At 40.2% G+C, this 20,588-nt stretch overlaps 1 protein-coding gene across 1 annotated transcript in view; it reads left to right on the top strand.

Annotated features, from left to right (window-relative positions):
• Positions 1-20,588, top strand: part of Tlk1 (tousled like kinase 1) — a 134,556-nt gene that overhangs the window by 101,306 nt on the left and 12,662 nt on the right. The window contains exons 9-12 of the mRNA XM_052726394.1: positions 2,857-2,967; positions 3,066-3,202; positions 7,525-7,713; positions 11,869-11,935. Of these exons, the coding sequence (XP_052582354.1) occupies positions 2,857-2,967; positions 3,066-3,202; positions 7,525-7,713; positions 11,869-11,935 (504 nt within the window). The remainder of the gene's footprint in view (positions 1-2,856; positions 2,968-3,065; positions 3,203-7,524; positions 7,714-11,868; positions 11,936-20,588) is intronic.

Genomic DNA, 20,588 nt, shown 5'->3' with positions numbered 1-20,588 from the left:
CTTGTTTTCTGTGAAATAAGTAGAGATACAGGGTCTCAGCATAGCTTAGGTGAGGCTGCCCTTGAATTTCTGATACTTTTGCCTTTACATCCCAATCCCATTTGCTAGGATTAGAGATGAATGCCATCACACCCAATTGCATGCGTGCGTGCGTGCACTGGAGATCAAACCCAGGACCTTTGTTAGTTTTCAGTTTTTAGTTTTTTGTATGTTGGCTTCTTCCACTTTGTAAGATGTCTTTTCATTACATCATGCTGTCTTTTGATGATTATATATGTTTTTACATTACTAAATATCTTAGGTTTATAGTTTATACTTTGTGTATAGTAAATTATCAAAGATATCAAAAGAAGTAGTTGTAAGAGCCTAAAGATATTCTTCAATGAAAAAGGAGTCATGAATTTGAAAGAGAGCAGGGAAGGGTAGAGGAAGGAAAGGGAAGGGAGAAATGTAATTATAATCTCAAACATTTTTTAAAAGTAAAAAAAAAATGAATCTTTTAGTACAGTTTTGTACAGAATTGGTTTGTGGTATAGTGTGAAATAGGCTTTCATTTTAATTTCTTCCTATATTGATAACCAGCTATCCAGATGAATTAAAAATTCCTTCTTAGACTACAGACTCCACCATGAAGTCTTAGTTCCAAATGCAGTGCACCTCCTTCTGCCTGCGTCCCTTTGTTTTGTTTTGTGTATTACTAAATCACCCCTGAGACGCTGGTTTAGTGTTTAGTACTTTAGTACTTGGTCACAATATAACCTGCAGTACTTCACATGAGATAGAAATGTACTTTTGGAAAGTACAGAAGTAGCAGCCACCTATATGCAGTTGGCTCACAGTTTGATGAGAACTTGACTCCTTCAGGTTGCGTCCTGTCTTCAGTACATGATTTACTGCATCTTGAAGGTTACCTCGGTCCACAGTAGTAATCGTCACCGTCACAGTGCCTGTGTTCTAAGCAGAGACCAGGGAGTAGAAGTACAAAAAGCATAATTCTGTGTGCAGCCTTCTTGAATATTCTACTGACTTTACTTAAATTTCTTTGTAAGAGAAGCTAACAGTTGTATTCATTTAGCTAGGTACATATCGGTCCAGAATAAAACATTTTTTTCCATTATTATACAAGAAGGAGATTAGAGTGATTGTAATTACTATGGCTTTATATTAAATCTTGATATGCACTATACATGGTGTATGCTCATAACTAGCACTGGGGGCAGGAGGAGGGCAGCAGGATCCTAAGTTTAAAACTAGCCTGAGCTACACTTCCAGTAAAAGACTGTCTCAGACAGTTCTACAACTGTATGTATACAGAAAACTCTCTGTGTGCCTTGAACAAATACCATTTCCTTCATTTTGGTGATCCAACAACCTTAAAGAAGTTTTAAGGTCAGTTCAAGTTAAACACCCCTACTGACTCTCAAACCATGTTGAGCCTTTTTTTGAACTGTTTTAACAGTGAAGGTCTGTTTGTGCTAGATCTCATTTTGTTGCCTTTGGTACACAGTTTTATGGAGCATGTAGCTTTAGGTTGGCAATTACTTTCTCCCAAATTTAAAAGTATTTTAGTTTAGCCTCTTAGTTTCTGTGTGACTGGCCTAGACCTGTGTATCTTTGTACCCAGCAGCAGCAGCCTTGCTGGAGAAAGTGAAATTCCCAGGCTCTTCTCCAGACCTATTGATTGAGAAAATTTGGGAGGTGGAGTGTGTAACTAGAGTTTTCCTGCCTGGCCCACAGTCAGGACAAATCTCTCTCACCTGCCAGTCCCACAGCCACTCAGACCCGACCAAGTAAACACAGAAACTTATATTGCTTACAAACTGTATGGCCGTGGCAGGCTTCCTTGCTAACTGTTCTTATATCTTAAATTAATCCATTTCTATAAATCTATACCTTGCCACGTAGCTCGTGGCTTACCGGCGTCTTCACATGCTGCTTGTCATGGCGGTGGCTGGCAGTGTCTCTGACTCAGCCTTCCACTTCCCAGAATTCTCTTCTCTGCTTGTCCCGCCTATCCTTCCTGCCTGGCTACTGGCCAATCAGTGTTTTATTTACTAACCAATCAGAGCAACATATTTGACATACAGAACATCCCACAGCAGGAATGTGTGAGCAGGCCCCCCAAGTAATTCTCTTCCTGTAACAGCAGGCTAGTCAGACTCTGTGGAGTCAGAGAGAGGTCTCCTCTTTGAGCATATAGCTGCCTGCAGAGTGCACAGAATTGGTATCCTATTCAAGGAATGCTGGAAGTAGTTAATTGGGTCAACAAATTAATAGTATTGTCCCTGTTTAGTGCAGAAAGTGTTGTGAGAGATCAGGCAGTGTGAGAGAAGAAATTCTCATTCCCTCTTGAATGTGTTACACACATGATATGCCACATTTTACTTTTAGCTGAGGAGGTTATACTACTTCCATTTAGAAATAAGGAAATTGGGTGGGTGTTGGTGGCACACGCGTTTAGTCCCAGCACTCAGAGGGTAGAGGCATGCAGATCTTTTTGAGTTTGAGGCCAGCCTGGTCTATAGAGTGAGTTCCAGCCAGGGCTACACAAAGAAACCCTGTCATGACAAAACGGGGGGGGGGGGGGGGGGGGGGGGGGCGGGGGGGGCGGGGAGGAGGAACTAAACTTAGATTCAAATTATGTAGCCACAATTATATACCTTAGAATATACATGTAAATGTCTAGAATGTGTATATAAATTTTCTGTACTTTTTACTATGCAGTTAAATTAGTATTTAATAGTAAATAGACTTGGTATTTATCTTACCTATGTAATTTACTCAAAACACTGAAAGCATTACTAAGATTTTCATATACACTGATTCTATACCTTTCATTTTCTACTCATATTGTAGGCCAACTGTGATCTCAGGCGGCAAATAGATGATCAACAAAAATTACTTGAAAAATACAAAGAACGATTAAATAAGTGTATTTCAATGAGCAAGAAACTTCTTATTGAAAAGGTGAGTTAGCACTAAATTTTCCTTTCCCTCAGTACCTTGCTTTGCCTTGCATGCCTTTAAAATCTGAATGAATATAATTGATTTTCCCTCATTTTCAGAGTACACAAGAAAAATTGTCAAGCAGAGAGAAGAGTATGCAGGACCGGTTACGCCTTGGGCACTTCACAACAGTTAGACATGGCGCTTCTTTTACTGAACAGTGGACAGATGGTTTTGCATTTCAAAATCTTGTGAAGTTAGTAATGGTTACATTTTTTTAAAATTTATTTTTAAGTGTGTGTGTGTGTGTGTGTGTGTGTGTGTGTGTGTGTGTGTGTGTGTGTGTGTGTGTGTGTGCATGCGCGCGTGCATGCAGAGGCCTGTGGACGCCAGAGGCATCAGAGCGGAAGTAACAGGCGGCTTTGAACCACCAGCTGTGGATGCTGGGAATTGAACTTTTATCCTTTGGAAGAGAATGTGTGTTCTTGAGCCCTGGGCAACCTCTCCAGACCCGTTGTTGCATTTTTAAAAATTACTAGTTCGGATTTTCATTACTTTAAAGAATTACAAATTTGGAAATATGTTTAGCATCTCCTTACTATTTGGATTCACAAAACTTAGCACTTATGAAAAGAATAAGAAACAGATAACTCAGCTACAGTATTTAACAGAATTTTTACATAATTAGCTTTCATCTAAAGAGTACAATGTATTTTCCTTTTTTTAAAAAAAAAGAAAAGAAAAAGCTTTTAAAACATTTTGTGTATGGGCCAGAGGCCAACATTAGATGTCTTCTTGGCTGCTTTTCACCTTGTCTTTTTAGATAGGGTCTCTCACTGAGACTTGATGTTTCTCTCCAGCAAGCCCTTCACTGAGTCATCTTGCTCAGCCTTCATTTTCTCTAAACTTGGTTTTCCAGAATAAAAACTAACCCCCTAACTTTTTTGGTGATGGTGTGTGTGTGTGTGTGTGTGTGTGTGTGTGTGTGTGTGTGTGTGTGTGTGTGTGTGTGTGTCTGTGTCTGTGTCTGTGTGTGTATTACTCCTAATATAGGAAAAAGGGTGGTTAAAAATTTGATACTGAACCAGGCAGTGTTGGCGCACGATTTTAATCCCAACACTGGGGAGGTAGAGCCAGGTGGATCTCTGAGTTCGAGGACAGCCTGGTCTACAGACCGAGATCCAGGACAGGCACCAAAAGCTACACAGAGAAACCCTATCTCGAAACACCCCTCTCCCCCCAAAAAATTGATACTGACTGGAAAATGTGGGCCTCTTTGTCTCCTGGAATTTATGTTTTAATGATTTTTGTGTCGCCCAAGGTGGCCTTGGGTTCCTGCACGTAACTGACCTTCCTGCCTCAGCCTTCTGAGTGTCGGGACTGCAGGTGCCCACCTTGCTCCTTTGGTCTCACTTCCCCATTCCTTAAGTCCTAAAGATCTACCTGATCTCTGTGCCTAAGGAAAGGAGTTTTTCTCTTGCCTCAGCTACAGCAACTCACATGTTAGCTGAACTAAACATATGACTTTAGCATTTTACTGGTAAATTTGAATACAAAGAAATTGTTGCCATTTTTTTTTTTAAGTTCACAGGATGACCGGTAAGGGTGCATTGGCTATTTGTGTGTCTGGGAGCCGGGACCATGATCCTGTCTTTCGGTTTTTATCTTGCTGTAAAAACCTGGAGTGTGGGGGTGTCAGCGTCTCTGCCCACTTCCCAGGAGCACAACCTGTTCACAGCATGTCACATTAGCATTGCTGTTTCAAACACATGACCACAAAGTGACCTTGTCTTCCCCCGGCTCTCAACAGGTTTCTTGAGCTTTTGTTGGAGACGGCTGTGCTAGGTCTTAGATGATCCCAGTGGAAGACAGAAAGAAATCCCTGCAACCCTAATGAGGTTGAGGTCTAATTCTGTGGCTAGGTAAAGGTTAACATGTAGCATATGTGACCAGAATTGAGATATTGAGTAACTTGATAATACAGAAATAATATTGGGAGGAAGATAAAATTTTGACAGTTAAGATGGACAGATATTGTTTACACTCGAGCTAAAATCCTGAATGCAAAAGTAGAGATCAGGAAATGGATTTGAGATGAAAACCGTAATAATTAATATGTTGTGAGCAAGAATCTCTGCTACTACACTCAGCCCTGACTGTCCTACAGTAATGTGCATAGTCTAAAGTATTAGGGGCTGGAGAGATGGCTCAGTGGAAGAGCACTGGATGCTCTTCCAGAGGACCCAGGTTCAATTCCCAGCACTTACATGGTTGTTCACAATCATCTGTATTTCCAGTCCTAGGGCATCCAGTGTTCTCTTTTGACCTCTGCTGACATCTGGGATGCATGTGGTATACATACATACATGTGGGTAAAACACCCATACACATAAAGGAAAAATAATTTAAGTAATAAAATATGATTAACTATGCCAGTAGTTACATGTTCTAATAAAAGAACAAAATTATTTGCATATCCTATAACTGATAAGCACTGATTGAGGACTTACTGTGTGTTGTTACAGGATGTTCACATTCATTGTTAATAACCCAAAGTGGTTAGAAAATGAGAAGAGAAATGAATAAATGAAAAGTTAGCCATGTTAATGAATAATCTCTGAACCAGTTGTGATCCCTGAATAACCAGGTATCCACTGTATATCTGTCCCATTAATATTTTACTTGCCACTAGGCCATTTATTTGTACTTACAGCCTCTTCTGAAATACATTTAAAAATTATTTTCTGGTTGTTTTTGTTCGGGGTTCTGGGAATCTAACTGAAAGGCTCACACATAGTGGACAAGTGCTCCACTGGTGTGCTGCATCCCTGTCCCTCCCTCAGTTTACTTCTAGTAAGTAAGAGCACGTTAGATTACCCCTGCATCCGAAGGGAAACAGTTAACATAGCATTCTTGGAGAGTTTCTATCTTGGCTCTTGATTCTTTCACTCTTGTCTCAGCTCTGCTCCCACACTCAGGCCGCAGAAAGGGAATGTGTGCAAACCAGTCCTTCAGCCACAAAGGCAGAGCTGGGCTTCCCTGTTTGAAGGATGGGGTGGGACAGAACGTTTGGCTTGCTTTAAATCTCAGTAGCATGACCATGTAGAGCTATAGCATTTTCTTTGTAGACATGACAGGAGACACAAAAGGAGCATGGTTACTATCAGAATAAACTTCTATGTGTTGTAGGATGAGTGAACTGACCGTCAGTTCCTCTGTTGACTGTAGAAATGGCTCATCGGGTAAAGGCACTTGCACCTGATGACCTGAGCTCTGTTCTTGGGACCCACACAGTGGAAGGAGCAGACTCAGAAGTTACCTTCTGACCTCCACACATGCGCTCCCCCAGGTTTCTGATGCAAGTTTTGCTCTGTAACTTAAATTGCTCTTGAACTTGCAAGCCCTACCCTGACACACACACATTCTGAGATTACAGGTCTACAGCCAACCTGTAATTCTCTAATAGACATAATATCTGTTAATTTTTAGAATCTAAGCTCTTTGGAAAATTGTTTTAGAGTCTTCAATGGAAACTGCTAATAAATTTGTATTTATTAATGTAATAGGTAAAATTTCCAAATTAATAATTTTCATGCTGTTTCTTTTCTTTATATTTTCAGCTCCCCTCCCTCCATTAAGGTCAACTTTTATTTTATTTCAGAATGTCAACTGCATTCCCATAATTTCTTTTAAGAACGTAGTACATCATATTAAAATTTCACTTGCCTTTTATAAGCTTATCTAGAAATATTAATCCTGAATGATAAAATATTTGTTTAAAATCTACCCTAGACTTTCATTAGATGGGGCTTGGTTTTTGCTTTGTTTTGTTTTTAGCTCATTTATGTAACAGTGTCAGTGTATACACTAGTATGGTTTGATCAGCATGCCTCCCTAATAGTAAAGATACACTAGACCAAACTAAGCAAACTCATACTGATGCAGTATCTCTAGGAATGGTATTTGTTAGTAAGGACAAGGCACCATGAGATTCTCTGTGGCCCCACACTTGTCCCTCATTTAAAGACTGCAGTGAGACCTGTAAGTTGTTTTGCTTCACCAGAGTGGGACACAACGGGCTAGAGAGATGTCTCTGCTGTTAAGAGCCCTGGGCTGCTCTTCCAGAGGACCTCAGGGTCAGAGCTTGGTTCTTAGCATGCAGGTGACGGCTCATAACCTTTTGTCACTCCCGTTCTGGAGGAGCTGTTACCCTCAGCTGACCTACAGGCACCGGTTACACTTGTGATGCACATGCATATATACGTACATACAGACAACACACTGAGTTGGCGGTGGTGGTGCACACCTTTAATCCCAATACCCGGGAGGCAGAGGCAGGTGGATCTCTGTAAGTTCCAGGTCAGCCTGGGCTACACAGTGAGGTCCTGTCTAAAAATCAAATGAACAAACCACTCATCACATAAAATAATTAAGTAAATATTTAAAAATTTTTAAAAAATAGTGGGACCAAAAGAATACAGATTTAAATTATGTGATTGTTTCTTGTGATGTAATTTATTTTTAATTGCAGAAAGTAATGGGAGATTAATATGGCTTTGTTTGTTCATTTTTACACAGGCAACAAGAATGGGTGAATCAGCAAAGGGAAGATATTGAACGGCAAAGGAAACTTCTAGCCAAACGCAAACCTCCCACAGCTAATAATTCTCAGGCACCTGCTACCAATTCTGAACCAAAACAAAGGAAGAACAAGGCAGTCAATGGGGCAGAAAACGATCCCTTTGTTAGGCCAAACTTACCACAACTGTAAGCCTCTGTGAAGCTTCTCTCTCAACATCGTTAGCAGTGAGCAGTTGTTCATAGTTGATACTGTAAAAACGAAAATAGCTATAGCCAGAAAAGATGGTAATTGAAAAGTTATCTCTGAGATAAAGCTCCAAGTCTGAATTTTTAAGTGGAGAGTGGAATCTACTCCTCTTGTGTATCTGAATCAGTTGGCTATACCAATCTAGTGTTCAAATTAATGTGCCTTTTTAGTACATTGCAGTTATTTTCCAAACCTATGAACTCAGTTCACAGGTAGTTACAGATAGTTGTTTCTTTTCTGTTTTGTTTTCTATGTCAATTACTTTTTTATATTCAAAGGACAGAGATGCTTAAAAAGTTACATGTTTATAGAAAGTTCAGGAAGTTGTAGAAGAATTTATGTGCGTGAAGATGTAGGCGCCCTTGTTGTTTTGTGTAGATACATTCATGTCTCCCCTGTGTGGACCCTCATCCCTGCCGTATCAGTGACTTGTAAAAGCAGCCAGCAGCACAGAGCCCTCATTACATTACAGGCACACGGTGAGACGAACGGCATCACCACGCACATAATGGCCGCGCCTCCTGTTTTCTGCACCGGTCCTACCTCCTCTTCTGGCAGGCTGTTCATTCACTCATCTTCATCTCTCTCTCACCTCCCTCCATCTTTGTTGAACCCATTGCCCTCGTCTTCATCTCCCTATGTTGCCAGGTTGCTCCTGAATTTCAGGGCTCAAGCTCTCCTTCTGCCTCAGGTTGCCAAAAATCTGAGGATACATGTAGAGAACACCCATGCCCAGCTTCTTCAAAATCATCTAATAGCATTTCTTCAAGTCATTCCTAATTTTCTGCTACAATTAGTCCAGGGACTGTTGTTTTTAAAGCACAGTGAGGAGCCATATTTGGCAACAGAGTAGCTGTCTTAGACTTTTGGCTTTTAACTCTTCTGTGTGTACACACCTGGTCCTCTGACTCCGCTGTGTAGAAACCTGGTCCTTTGACTCCCCTGTGTAGAAACCTGGTCCTCTGATTCCGCTGTGTAGACACCTGGTCCTTTGACTCCCCTGTGTAGAAACCTGGTCCTCTGACTCCGCTGTGTAGACACCTGGTCCTTTGACTCTGCTGTGTAGACACCTGGCTTTTTATAGTTCTTCACGTAAAGTCTTTAACCTCCTGATTTAAATTTATTTCTAGAGCTTTTCATTTGGCTTCTGTTGAGTGCTATTGAAATGAGAACTGTTTGTTAATCATCTATGGTTGTTTGTTTTCAGTGTGTAGAAACAATGGTTTCTGTGTGTTGTCTCACATCTTAAAGCATTACAGAACTTATTTACTGGGTTTTTATCCTTTTGCTTTTCTTTGGGATTTTTTTTAGCATGTAGAGTTGTGAAGATACTTTTAGTTCTTCCTCTACAGTTAGGATACCTTTTCTTTCTTTTTCTTGCTCTTATTTACTTCCAGTATAGTTCTGAGGAGGAGGAGTCAAAGTGGGCATCCTGTCCTATCCCTGATCTTAGGGAGAAATGTTCTTTTCAGGTTAAAAATGTTTTCCGTAGTCCTACTTGATTTGCAGGGACAGAGTAGTCTCATTTCCCTCGTATCATGCTGTCATCTTAAAATTGTGAGCTTTTTTTTTAAAATCAGTGCTTGACTCCTGATGAAATATTCAGCAAACATGTACTGGATTGTAATAATGAGGGGTTCGGTTGCATGCCTCTCAACAATCTGACTAACAGTACAGCTTGTGCTTGAGCAGTGTCTTTAAAACATTGATGATAAGTTTCTTCTAATGTGAGTATTTGGTAGTTCTGGTATTTCTGTTACCTAACTCTGATACTGTTAAACTATCATTAAGTGCTTTTTTAATCCCAACACCTAGGAGGCAGAGGCAAGTGGGTCTCTGAATCTGAAGCCAACCTGGCTTGTCTGAGCTGTACAGTGAAATTCTCACTGACTCACTATGGAAGGTTATCAAGAGTTAGTCTTACCAGGTTTAAATTGTTTACTTTCAAAGTAAAAAAAAATGAACATAAACCTACTGATAGCTTTATTTAGGAGCATTCTAAAGCTTCTAAATACATAAACTTGTGTTTATCTATAATAGGTAATAGGAGCTATCTGCCTATTATCCATTATTAATAATTTAATAACGAGTACAATTTATGTGGGAAGAAATTAGCTGTGTTTCCATTAATGTATGCATAAAAGATTTGGTAAGTAACATGACAAATTGACTTGCTTGAGGATAAATTTTTCTTTCTTTCTTTCTTTTCTTTCTTTCTTTCTCTTTCTTTCTTCCTTTCTCTTTCTTTCTTTCTTGTTTTTCGAGGCAGGGTTTCTCTGTGTAGTTTTTGGTGTCTGTCCTGGAACTCGCTTTGGAGACCAGGCTGGCCTCGAACTCACAGAGATCCGCCTACCTCTGCCTCCTGAGTGCTGGGATTAAAGGCGTGTGCCACTACCGCCTGGTGAGGATAAATTTTTTAAATCATGTTAAAGCACATAATAAAAATAACTGATAATTTAAAGCTGTTGGTGTTAGCATTGTCTGCTTAGTTCTGTTATTCTGAATGAGATCCTGATTAATATCCCTTTGATCTAAATACGTATATTTCCTTCTCTTTAATTTTTGGTTTTTCGAGATAGGGTTTCTCTGTGTAGCTTTGCGCCTTTCCTGGAACTCACTTTGTAGACCAGGCTCTCCTCGAACTCACAGAGATCTGCCTGCCTCTGCCTCCCGAGTGTTGGGATTAAAGGCATGCGCCACCACCGCCCGGCTCCTTCTCTTTTTAAAATACATTTTTATTCATGTGTGTGTGTGTGAGTATATACCACATGTATGTAGTAGGTGCTGGCAGAGCTCAGAATAGGAGACTGCCACAGTGCTGGAGCTACAAGCAGTTGTGAGCTTCCCACCATGATGTTGGGAACTAAACTCTGGTCCTGTAGAGGAGCAGTACATGCTCCCAGTCACTAAGCTGTCTCTCCAGCACCATAGATTTCTTTAAAAACATTTTTCATTGATGCAAATGGACAGCAGACAATCTAAAAAGCTTACATTATGGTTTTAAGACATGTTCCTGGGATAGGAATCCTGAAATTGGCACCTGTGGACACCTCAAACTATTTATATGCAAAATTCCGTAGAGAGAGTATTTACAGCTTTTGTCTTTTTTTTTTTTTTTTTTTTTTTTGGTTTTTTGAGACAGGGTTTCTCTGTGTAGCTTTGCGCCTTTCCTGGGACTCACTTGGTAGTCCAGGCTGGCCTCGAACTCACAGAGATCCGCCTGGCTCTGCCTCCCGAGTGCTGGGATTAAAGGCGTGCGCCACCACCGCCCGGCTGCTTTTGTCATTTTTAACAGCTGTAATCGTAAAATGTTAAAGTTAGAAGCCTACAAACTTAAGATAATAATATCCATCCGTTCAGATTGAAGAAACTCTAGTAGTCTGCATATGTAGGAGCTTTGGAATTTTTCATGATAGGATCTTGCTTCAAAAACCATGCTTTAACTTTGATTTTCAAATGCTAGATTTTAGTTATATTTTATAATTAAGGTTTTAAAAATGTCAATGTTTTCCTATATATAACTAGTTTAAAAAATTATACACTTTGACAAAATTCTGAGCCATTTTGTGAAAAAGCCATACTTTTTAAGACTAGAAAACAATGTTAGTAGGTACACCTGTATGTGTGGCATATTTGCTTACCCAGAAGCTCTTTGCTATTATTTCCCTCACTTTGTTCACCTGTAGCCTCGTGTTTCCTCCTCCTTCCATTGCCCCATCCACATGCGCCTTGCAACAATTCATGCTACAGTTTTGTTTTGTGAGAGGGTCCAGCTTTTAACCCAGGCTGGTCTGGAACTCCTGATCTCCTTGCTGAGGCTGATGCCCTCACAAATGATGCAGTTGTGAGGGCTTTGCAGTTACAGGAGTGTGCTCACAGCTCTGGCAGAGTAGTTAGTTAATTACTCTAGCTGGAAATGTTAAATGTATGCAGAAGCATATCTTAAAGAGGTTCTGTGACTTCTGTGTTTTAGGCTTCAAGTTAATAGTATTGTAACATTTGTATTTGGTTGTTTTTTTTCATGTTTTGTTTTTAATTTTTAAAAAGTACTAAGCATTAATCTCAATGTAGAATTAAACTCTCCCTTTTGGCAGGCTGACTCTGGCAGAATATCATGAACAAGAGGAAATTTTCAAACTTAGACTAGGACATCTCAAAAAGGTACGTGCAGCCATGCTGGGTCTCTAGTTTGTTGTCAAGAGTGGAGAACTGCATTCATTTCTTTGGCTTAATTCTTAGTTTATTCAATATTAACTGTTTAAATTTTTTATCAAAATACATAAGCAGGACATTTATAACCTAAATGATCTAGTATGAAGTGATACAATTGAAAAATTGTTTGCTGTGTGTTGTTAAGTTTTTGTTACTAGATCACTTTGTACTTATTGATAAGCTTTGAAACTGTATCAGTCCTTTGTTTTTATAGCTCTGAGTTTGATGAAAGTCATTTTCAAATACTAGTAGAGATTGTTTTCCTTTCAAAATGAAGTTATGAACAAACCAAAAATTTTCTTCTTGCCATTGTTTTCTTCTGCTTCCTGCTTTTCAGTTATTTAATTTTTTTTAAATATAGATAGATGTATAGACACAACTGAACTAAGTGAAGATAATGTCTATGACATCATCTCTGACAAATGGGATGGCGTAGGACTGAGGACCCCATATGGTAGATGCAGCTGCTGTTGAACTGCATATTAAGCCCTGTTTGAGATGTTTCCCATCTGCCATTTGGTTAGCATGCAGAAAACTCCAGTGACTGCTACTATGCCACATTTGCCTCTGCCACTGCTCAGAAAGCATCAGTCTAAATTACCTGAACAGTGAATCCCGAAATGATTTTGGCCCTCTTCTGCTTCCCCAACATACTCCTGTTCTACTGTGGTTGTTTAGTTTTCTCCTGCTTGGTGAGACGTACTACAGCTGCAGTGTGTTGCCCATAGCGGATGGAGCTGTAGATGGAGCTGTAGCAATAATGCAGCTATTAATGAACTGTGAGGTAGGAGGGGATCTTTAGTACAGATGAGTTACAAGTATCTGTATGTCCACCTAAGCTGTGTTGTTAAATAGAGATATGTTTGATGCCCCATGTTCAAACTTACCAAGGGCAAGTCAAACGGCTCAGCAGGCAAGCAGGGTGCTTGCCGCCGCCTGGCACCCACGATCTACATGCTAGAAGAAGCAGAATGACTCCGGCGCTGTCCTTTGACCTCCACACTTGTGCTGTGACATGTGTGGTGTGTACACACATGAACATAGAAGTAAAAAATAAACGTCCTCAAGCATTTTAGTGCTTTCGTTTAAATACAGAAAAATTTAGCATGTGTTTTCTGGCCAGTCTTTATAGTAAAGGGATACTGTGTGTTTGATTGCTTGTACCTTGGCCGAGGAAATCCTTAATTACAGTGCTACTGAGACTGTGTGCTAATTACTACACTGTTGCTGAGAGAATTCTTAGGTGCTGTGCTACTGAAGGTGTACTTAGAGCTTTGTCTGGGGGTCACTGTTCTCACATTTGGTAGCAAATTTAAATTACTCTAACAATGACATTCTTAATATCTACTTTATTTTATTGGATAAAACTAAAATTTTATAATGGTTAAGTCAGTATTCCTCTATGTATTTTTTAAAAGTACACTTTTGAAAGCATTCAGAGAAGGGTTTATTATTTTGTTGGTTGATGATTGAGTTTGGGGTATTTTGAAAATATTTGGTCTCTATGAACAATGCTTTATTTTTTCAAGTAATGTCTACCTCCATGTCTCATTACTCAGTAGCATTTGTACACTGTTATAGACTACCTCACCTTTTGACCTACCCCCCCCATCTTGCCCTCTTTCCCACTGTTTGATAGTCTACATTTTTCATATTTACTCTTTCTTTTCTTCTTCTTTTTTTTTTGGTTTTGGTTTTTGAGACAAGCTTTCTCTCTTTAGCTTTTGGATCCTGTCCTGGAACTCGTTCTATAGATCAGGCTAGCCTCAAACTCAGAGATCACCTGCCTCTGCCTCCTGAGTGCTGGGATTAAAGGTGTGCGCCCCCACCAGGCTTCTCATTCTTTTCTAATAACTGTCTTCTCTCTGATCACTTTGTCTGCATTTCCCCAGTTTATGTATCACATGTGCTGTGAGTCTTAGGTTTTTAACATCTACTTGACTAGTTCCCAACATAACTCTCCTTTTTTTGTTGTTCTCCACCATGAAATAGTGTGGGCAAAGTGTCAACTCACAATGCTGAGAGGCTTAAGTCCTTCCAGTTCTCTTCTCAGGGACGGTTTTAGATGAAAAGAGTGAATATGTCTATGAAGGCCGTTGCTGGCCGTGCATGGAGATGATGAAACTGAGCAATAATGTCCCCTAGAGAGTGACTAAGTAGGAGCCGCTGCTTTCACTGGGTGTTTGTGTTTAGTTGTCCAGTTAGACAGGAAGGAATAGCAGTAACTTCATTTGTAGTAGAAAGAGTTCCTAAAGCACAGCTGGAAAGGAGGTCATTCTGTTTGTAAGAAAAAAGAGAGAGACTCAACACACAGAGGACAGGCTTGATTGACAAGAAAATTCTGTCTTAGCGATTCCTAAGCTTCTGGGTTTGGTAGCTGGCAGAGCATACCTCAGCTGTGAGTGCATAGTTTCTCCCATACACTGGGTATTTTCTGATCTGTGAGTACTTGGTGTTTGTGGAACCTGCCGAGCAAATAGCAGGTCAGATAAGGGCATGGATGTGAAGCCAGACATGTTCTTTCCTCCCTCCCTCTGTCCTTCTCTCTCTCCCTGTCTCTCCCTGAAATAAACTCTTAACATAAAGTAGGATTATTATATTAGGTTCGTTGACCCTAAATTACAAGCATATTTCTTGTTAGGAAATCGGACACCATGAGAATAGAAGGTCCATTAGCTGCTTAAAATGGATAATTTGTGATGTGATGTAGTTCATGATCTATTCATATGCATTTCATATTCTAATGATTGAAGAGGTAAACAGTATAGAGAAGCTTATTCAGTATTAAATGAATTATAATGTTCTATTTATATCTATGCCACTCTGTAGTCGTAGAAAATACAGTTTTAAAGCGTGATAAAGTCAAGCAGGAACCTTCAAAGGTATGTGGCTTAAAGTAAATGAACCAAAATTGCCTCCAAAAATGAAATCATAAACTTAAGGGCTTAGTGTTAAGTTTGTCTTCTGGGATCAGGAGGGTCACTGTAGTATCTCTCAGTATAGCAGTGATTCTTAACCAGGCATGGTGACACACTTGTGTGTCCCCAGAACATAGGTGACTGAAGGGGGAGGACTCACCATGCACCCTCTACACAGTGAGACTCATGCACATCCCCCCAAACACACACACACACACACACACACACACACACACACACACAAAATCCCCGAATACAGAAGACTCTCCTGTTCTATTTGAGGCCTGGGTTCCAGCCTCAGCAATATGCACCAAAAAAGTTCTGTAATATTTATAAAGAGAAGAATTATGCTGTCATTGCTCACATAAGCAGCTTATTTCTTTACCATGTCTGTGAAGGCGTGATTCTCAGTCCCATGTCAACGGAATTATACATGATGACCTTTTTTCCTTTTTCTTCTTTTTTTTCTGTTAAGACAAATTGCAATAATTCTTTCTTTCTTTTAGGCAGGCTGCCTCTATATAGCCCTGGCTGTTGTGAACTCACTATGTAAACTAGGCTGGCTTCGAACTCAGATCTTCCCACCTCTGCCTCCCGAGTGCTGGGAGTTGCCCAGCTTGTAATGACTCTTTCAAGTGAACTTCAGCTTAAGCTTTATGAATGCCACGTGCTTTACATGGAGTAACACAGTCAGTGGCCACCAGCCAGTTAGGTTCTCTCTGCCTCCTTTTCAGTGGCTATTCCCATAAGTTTATAAGGTGAACAACGTGTGGATATAGTTGCTCTTTGTTCTCTAGTTTCTGTCTTGGGTGTTTTGGGACAGTGTCTCACTATATACCCTGACTGGCCTGGAACTCGAAGATTTGCCTACCTCTGCCTCCCAAGTGCTGGGACTAAAGATGTGCATTATTATACCCATTGTTCTCTTCTTTTCAGATTTGTAGTTTAGATATGTGGTTATTTGAAGAGAATGCTAGAAAGTTTGATGTCTCAGTATCAGATACTAAATAGTAAAGGAGGGATTGGGGAATGAGGTGTGTGTGTGTGTGTGTGTGTGTGAAAAAGAGAGAGACGGAGACAGATTTGTAAGACCTGGTTTAAGTGGCAGAAGTTTTATTGAGGAGACAAGACCAATCTGTAGTTGAAATAGGGCTAGCAAGAATCCTCAGCAGACACAAAGGTATCAGCCTGGAGCAGTCAGCTAAGCAATTGACGGTCATCTCAGTCTCTACTGAAACAGAATCACATCCAACGTGCCACCTGACACATTTCTTTCTCTCTTTCTCCTCTGCTCCTTGCGATGTGGCATTCGTCTCTCCTTGTGCCTCCTTCTGAAGAGATAACAGTGTAGCAACAACACTCTGCCACTGACATCCTGTTCTCTGACCGATCGTGGCACCTGCAAAGAGAGACAAGCAGTGACAGGCAGCAGCAGCAGCATCAGTACTAACCTCCATGGTGAACTCTTTACAGGCCGAGAACAGGCTCACAGCTCTTTTCTCACTCCTCACAGTGGAACATGCAGCCAGTTGAAACGGACAAGACTGGATTGCCTACAAGCCTTTTGAACAGTGGAGAATGCAGGGCGTTGGTTTTAGGTGAATTGACTCCACATATTCCTGACCAACTTTGGTATCTCTTTCAGCCTTTTAGAATACTCAGTATCATCCAATTTATCAAATCCTTAGTATGACCACGAAAATAAGTTCCATATGTGACATTTCTTCTCATTTTAGTTTTGAATGAAAATAATGGGCAGTGTAATATGGACAGCTTTATCTTTAGATCTGTGTGTTAACTTCTATATTTGTGGCTATAACCAAAAGAAATCTTTTGAAAATTCTCTTACTTAAAGGTGAACCACAGACACATGATGTTTCTGTAAACTATGACACAGGGTTCTACTCTTGCAGGAGTAGGAGTAGTTTTCAGGGGACATTGGTGGAAAATGCTCTGTGTTTGAAAAAGTCACAGTCAAGCCCAGGAAGAATGTCATGAGGCTTCTGGCTGTGTGTGGGCAAGAAAGGTGCTGAGAAGCACATTGGGATTCCTAGTTGACATTTTGTCCTTACTATTTCTTCCTACTTAAACCTGAGTAGATTTTGAAGGATGGTTGCTGACAGCATGGAACTAGCTGTAACTGGAAGCTCTGTTGTTTATGGTCCACCTCCTCCTTGCCGGAGATGTGGAAAAGTCTGGTTCTTAGAATCAGATCCCTGACTTGGTAGTAGATGATAGTCACTTACCAAAAGGAAAATTTAGAGGCAAAGTTTCCTTTCTTTGGTGTTTACTATATTAATTTACTTGGTTAAGCAGTAGGATTTAAACATTTTTGTGGGGCCAGGGATGTGCTCACTTGGTAGAGTGTTTGCCTGGCATGCATGAATCTAGAGTTATAACCCTAGCATCTGGAGGTGCTAGTGCGTGCATATTATCCAAGGAGGATTGGGAGTTCAAGATCACCTTTGACTACACACACACACACACACACACACACACACACACACACACACACACGTTATTTTTTGTTGCTGTTTTAATATTGCAAGTCGAATTTTCCTCACTTAGCACAGAGTTGTTTAATCTAGAAGTCACTGTTTCATAAAGAATACTTACTTTCTTGGCTACTGGCCATTTCCAGTCAAAATTATAAATCTGTGCTTTTACATGTACACACATGCTCAGTATGTCAAGGCTGACCCCTTCCCGTTGTCGAGTAGGAAGTTAACTTTTTATACTGTTTTTTTAAGGGTATATGATCCACCAGTCTTCTGAAAAGGGTTCAAAGGCCATGGAAAACTGGAAGAAAGGACTACACTGTACTGTGCCATCTACTGTACATGGGCCTGCTAGACAGTGTCAGCACCCTGCTTAGTATTTAAGGGATTCCCCTATAATACAAATACTAAATATTATACTTTAAATTTGCCAGGCATTGGGATTCTTACATTTATTTGGAGCTGCTTAGACAAGGCTTTGCTTTGTTTATGTAAAATGGAGAAGCTTGCATAGGAACAAACCTGTCTTGTTTAGCATTCATGCCCAGTTAAAAGTTTCAGTGGAGCTGGGCGGTGGTGGTGCATGCCTTTAATCCCAGCACTTGGGAGGCAGAGGAAGGTGGATCACTGTGAGGCCAGCCTGGGCTACAGAGTGAGTTCCAGGAAAGGCGCAAAGCTACACAGAGAAACTCTGTCTCCGAGGGGGAAAAAAAAAGTTTCAGTGTATCTATTTGTACATTTGAAGAGAAAGTAAAACAGACCCACACCCTCACACACCCTCTCTGTTAAGAGAAAATGAAGAAAATGAGTGGGGAAGAGGAAGACATCAGGAAAGAGAGTGTTCCTGTCAGTGAGAAACAACCAGAACAGCCATGTGTAGTTAGAAAAGAAAATAACTGTGACACCCAGGGCCTTCACCTCTTCTTCCTCCTTTCCCAGCTACACCGTCAAGTGTGACAGCTGAGATCACATCAGACCTGCTCTGTACTGTAATAATTGTTCAGCTGTTGGTTCGTATTTCCTTTGGTTCATGTCTCCTATATCTACATAAAAAGGATAAATTTGAAGTAAATAATTGATAGAGCTCTCTCTCTCCGTGTGTGTGTGTGTGTGTGTGTGTGTGTGTGTGTGTGTGTGTGTGTGTGTGTGTGTGTATGTAAAGAAGTCATGAATTCAAGAGGTAATGGAAGGACACAGGAGTTGGAGGCAAGAGAGTAGACTGGACTGGATATAACTCATGAACCAGGGAATATTATGTTGCCAAAAGAGACTAATTATGAATAAGATACATTTTTGTGCTGAAGATCTGTTAAGAGACAAATTGTTCTGTTGAAGTGGTCATGGGACTTATTTTTCATTAAAAATATTGGAAAGTGCCAGATGGTGGTGGTGCACACCTTTAATCCCCGCACTCAGGAGGCAGAGGCAGATGGATCTTGTGAGTTCGAGGACAGCTGGGCCTACATAGAGAAACCCTGCCTTGAAAAAAAAATATATATTGGAAAGTAGTATTTTTTGCGGGTCATCTAATGAGGTGGTATTGAGGTCTTCTGCTGTTTATATGACTTGATCTTTGTGATGTATATTAGAGCGCTAACATTGTTTGAAGGTGCTGTAAACCACTGCAGTATGTATTATGAAATTGCCAGTTGCTTCCATTTTTGGCTTGAATAGAGAAGAGCTGTGTTCTTTTATTTTGTGTTTGATCATGAAACCCACTGCTCTTTAATGCAATCTGTTCTTATTGGTGTTCTTTCTATTCTGTAACTGCCTACAGAGAGTCTCTCTGCTTTAAGTAACTGGCTAGCTAGTGGTTGAACCCAGAATTAGAACTGTTTTTGAGATAGGATCTCACTGTGCAACCTTGTCTGGCCCAGAGCTTGCTCTGTAATCCAGACTGGCCTTGAACTCAGATTTCTGCCTCTGGAGTGCTGAAACTAAAGGTGTGCGCCATAATGTCCAGTGAAACAAAGTAGTTGGTTAGATTCTCTTAGTTTATTAATTTGACCTGGGTTTTCTGTGAGTGTGAGGATACCATTCTATGATTAGCTGTGAAGTCAGATTATGCTCACTTCTGAACGCACTGAAAAAGATGAATGTCATTCTCAAGCAATAAGAAGATAGGTATAGGACAGACCTTTGGAAAGTATCTGAGAATACCAGACTGGTGGCTTGAGCGACCAAGTGTAGTTTCTTGTTTCGGGATCTAGATCAGGGTTTAGTGGAGTTTGCTTTTAGAGAAGACCCTCTTCCTGGCTTGTACATGGTTTGTTTGGGGAATTAAGGCCTCAGTGTATGAATTTGAGGGAAAACTATTCACTCTATAACAATATACTTTTTCTCAGTGAAATTTGAGAGAAATTACTTAAAAGTTGCAGAACTGTATTCCTCCTAGAGTATGTCCTTTGTTTTAAAGTCTAAGAATTGCAAAGTTACCAGATGTGAAGTGTAAATATAGTTCATCCTTCCTTTAGAAACTTTATCCACAGGTTACCTCTATTATACAGATAACTGAAGACTATAAAGCAAGTGTTACTCTGTTCAGCAGTCTAGGTGAATCTTGTAATTCAATGGTTAAGATTAAATTTCTGGAAAGACACTGTTGAAATTGTATCACCATGCAGTAATTCCAAGTAAAATTGCAACAGGTGTTCTGGTTGCTATTCTGATAGGCTTGATGCGCATGATCAGACCCTTTGAACATTCACCAGCCTAACTACCACATGGTAGTCATGTGAAGAGAACTGTCAACCTCTTCTAGATTGTTTACCATGCTTTTCACCTATCTAAGGGGCTAGTTTTTTCTACTTTATATGACAAAATTAGGACAGCCAGGCTAGCTGTGGTCTGAATCCATTGTTCCAAAGCTTTTCAATCCATTTCCTGTTTGTCCAGTGAGTTTTGATTGTTGAATGATGTTGCTCTTAGCACTTGGGGTGTTTGGGGTACAGGGGGACGTAAAGCAGAAGGTTAAGTTTGAGGCCAACCTGAGATACATAATATTGTATCGTATACCTCCTAAAAATAACTGACTGAAGCCATAGTAAATGATGAGGTTTCACTTAAGAAAGCTTAGCTAAAAGCAAGGAGTGTAGCTCAGTGTTAAAATGCTTGCCTGGCATGCAAGAGGCCCTTTATGCTCTCCAGTACCAACAAGAAAGACTGTTTATCTTTTTGAAGAAAAAA

The sequence above is a fragment of the Peromyscus californicus genome, unplaced genomic scaffold, assembly GCF_007827085.1.
Source record: "Peromyscus californicus insignis strain IS unplaced genomic scaffold, ASM782708v3 Scaffold_7__1_contigs__length_154581171, whole genome shotgun sequence".
In the NCBI taxonomy this organism is placed as follows: domain Eukaryota; kingdom Metazoa; phylum Chordata; class Mammalia; order Rodentia; family Cricetidae; genus Peromyscus; species Peromyscus californicus.
The sequence above is the reverse complement of the archived record's forward strand: the minus strand, read 5'-3'. Positions and strand labels throughout refer to the sequence as shown.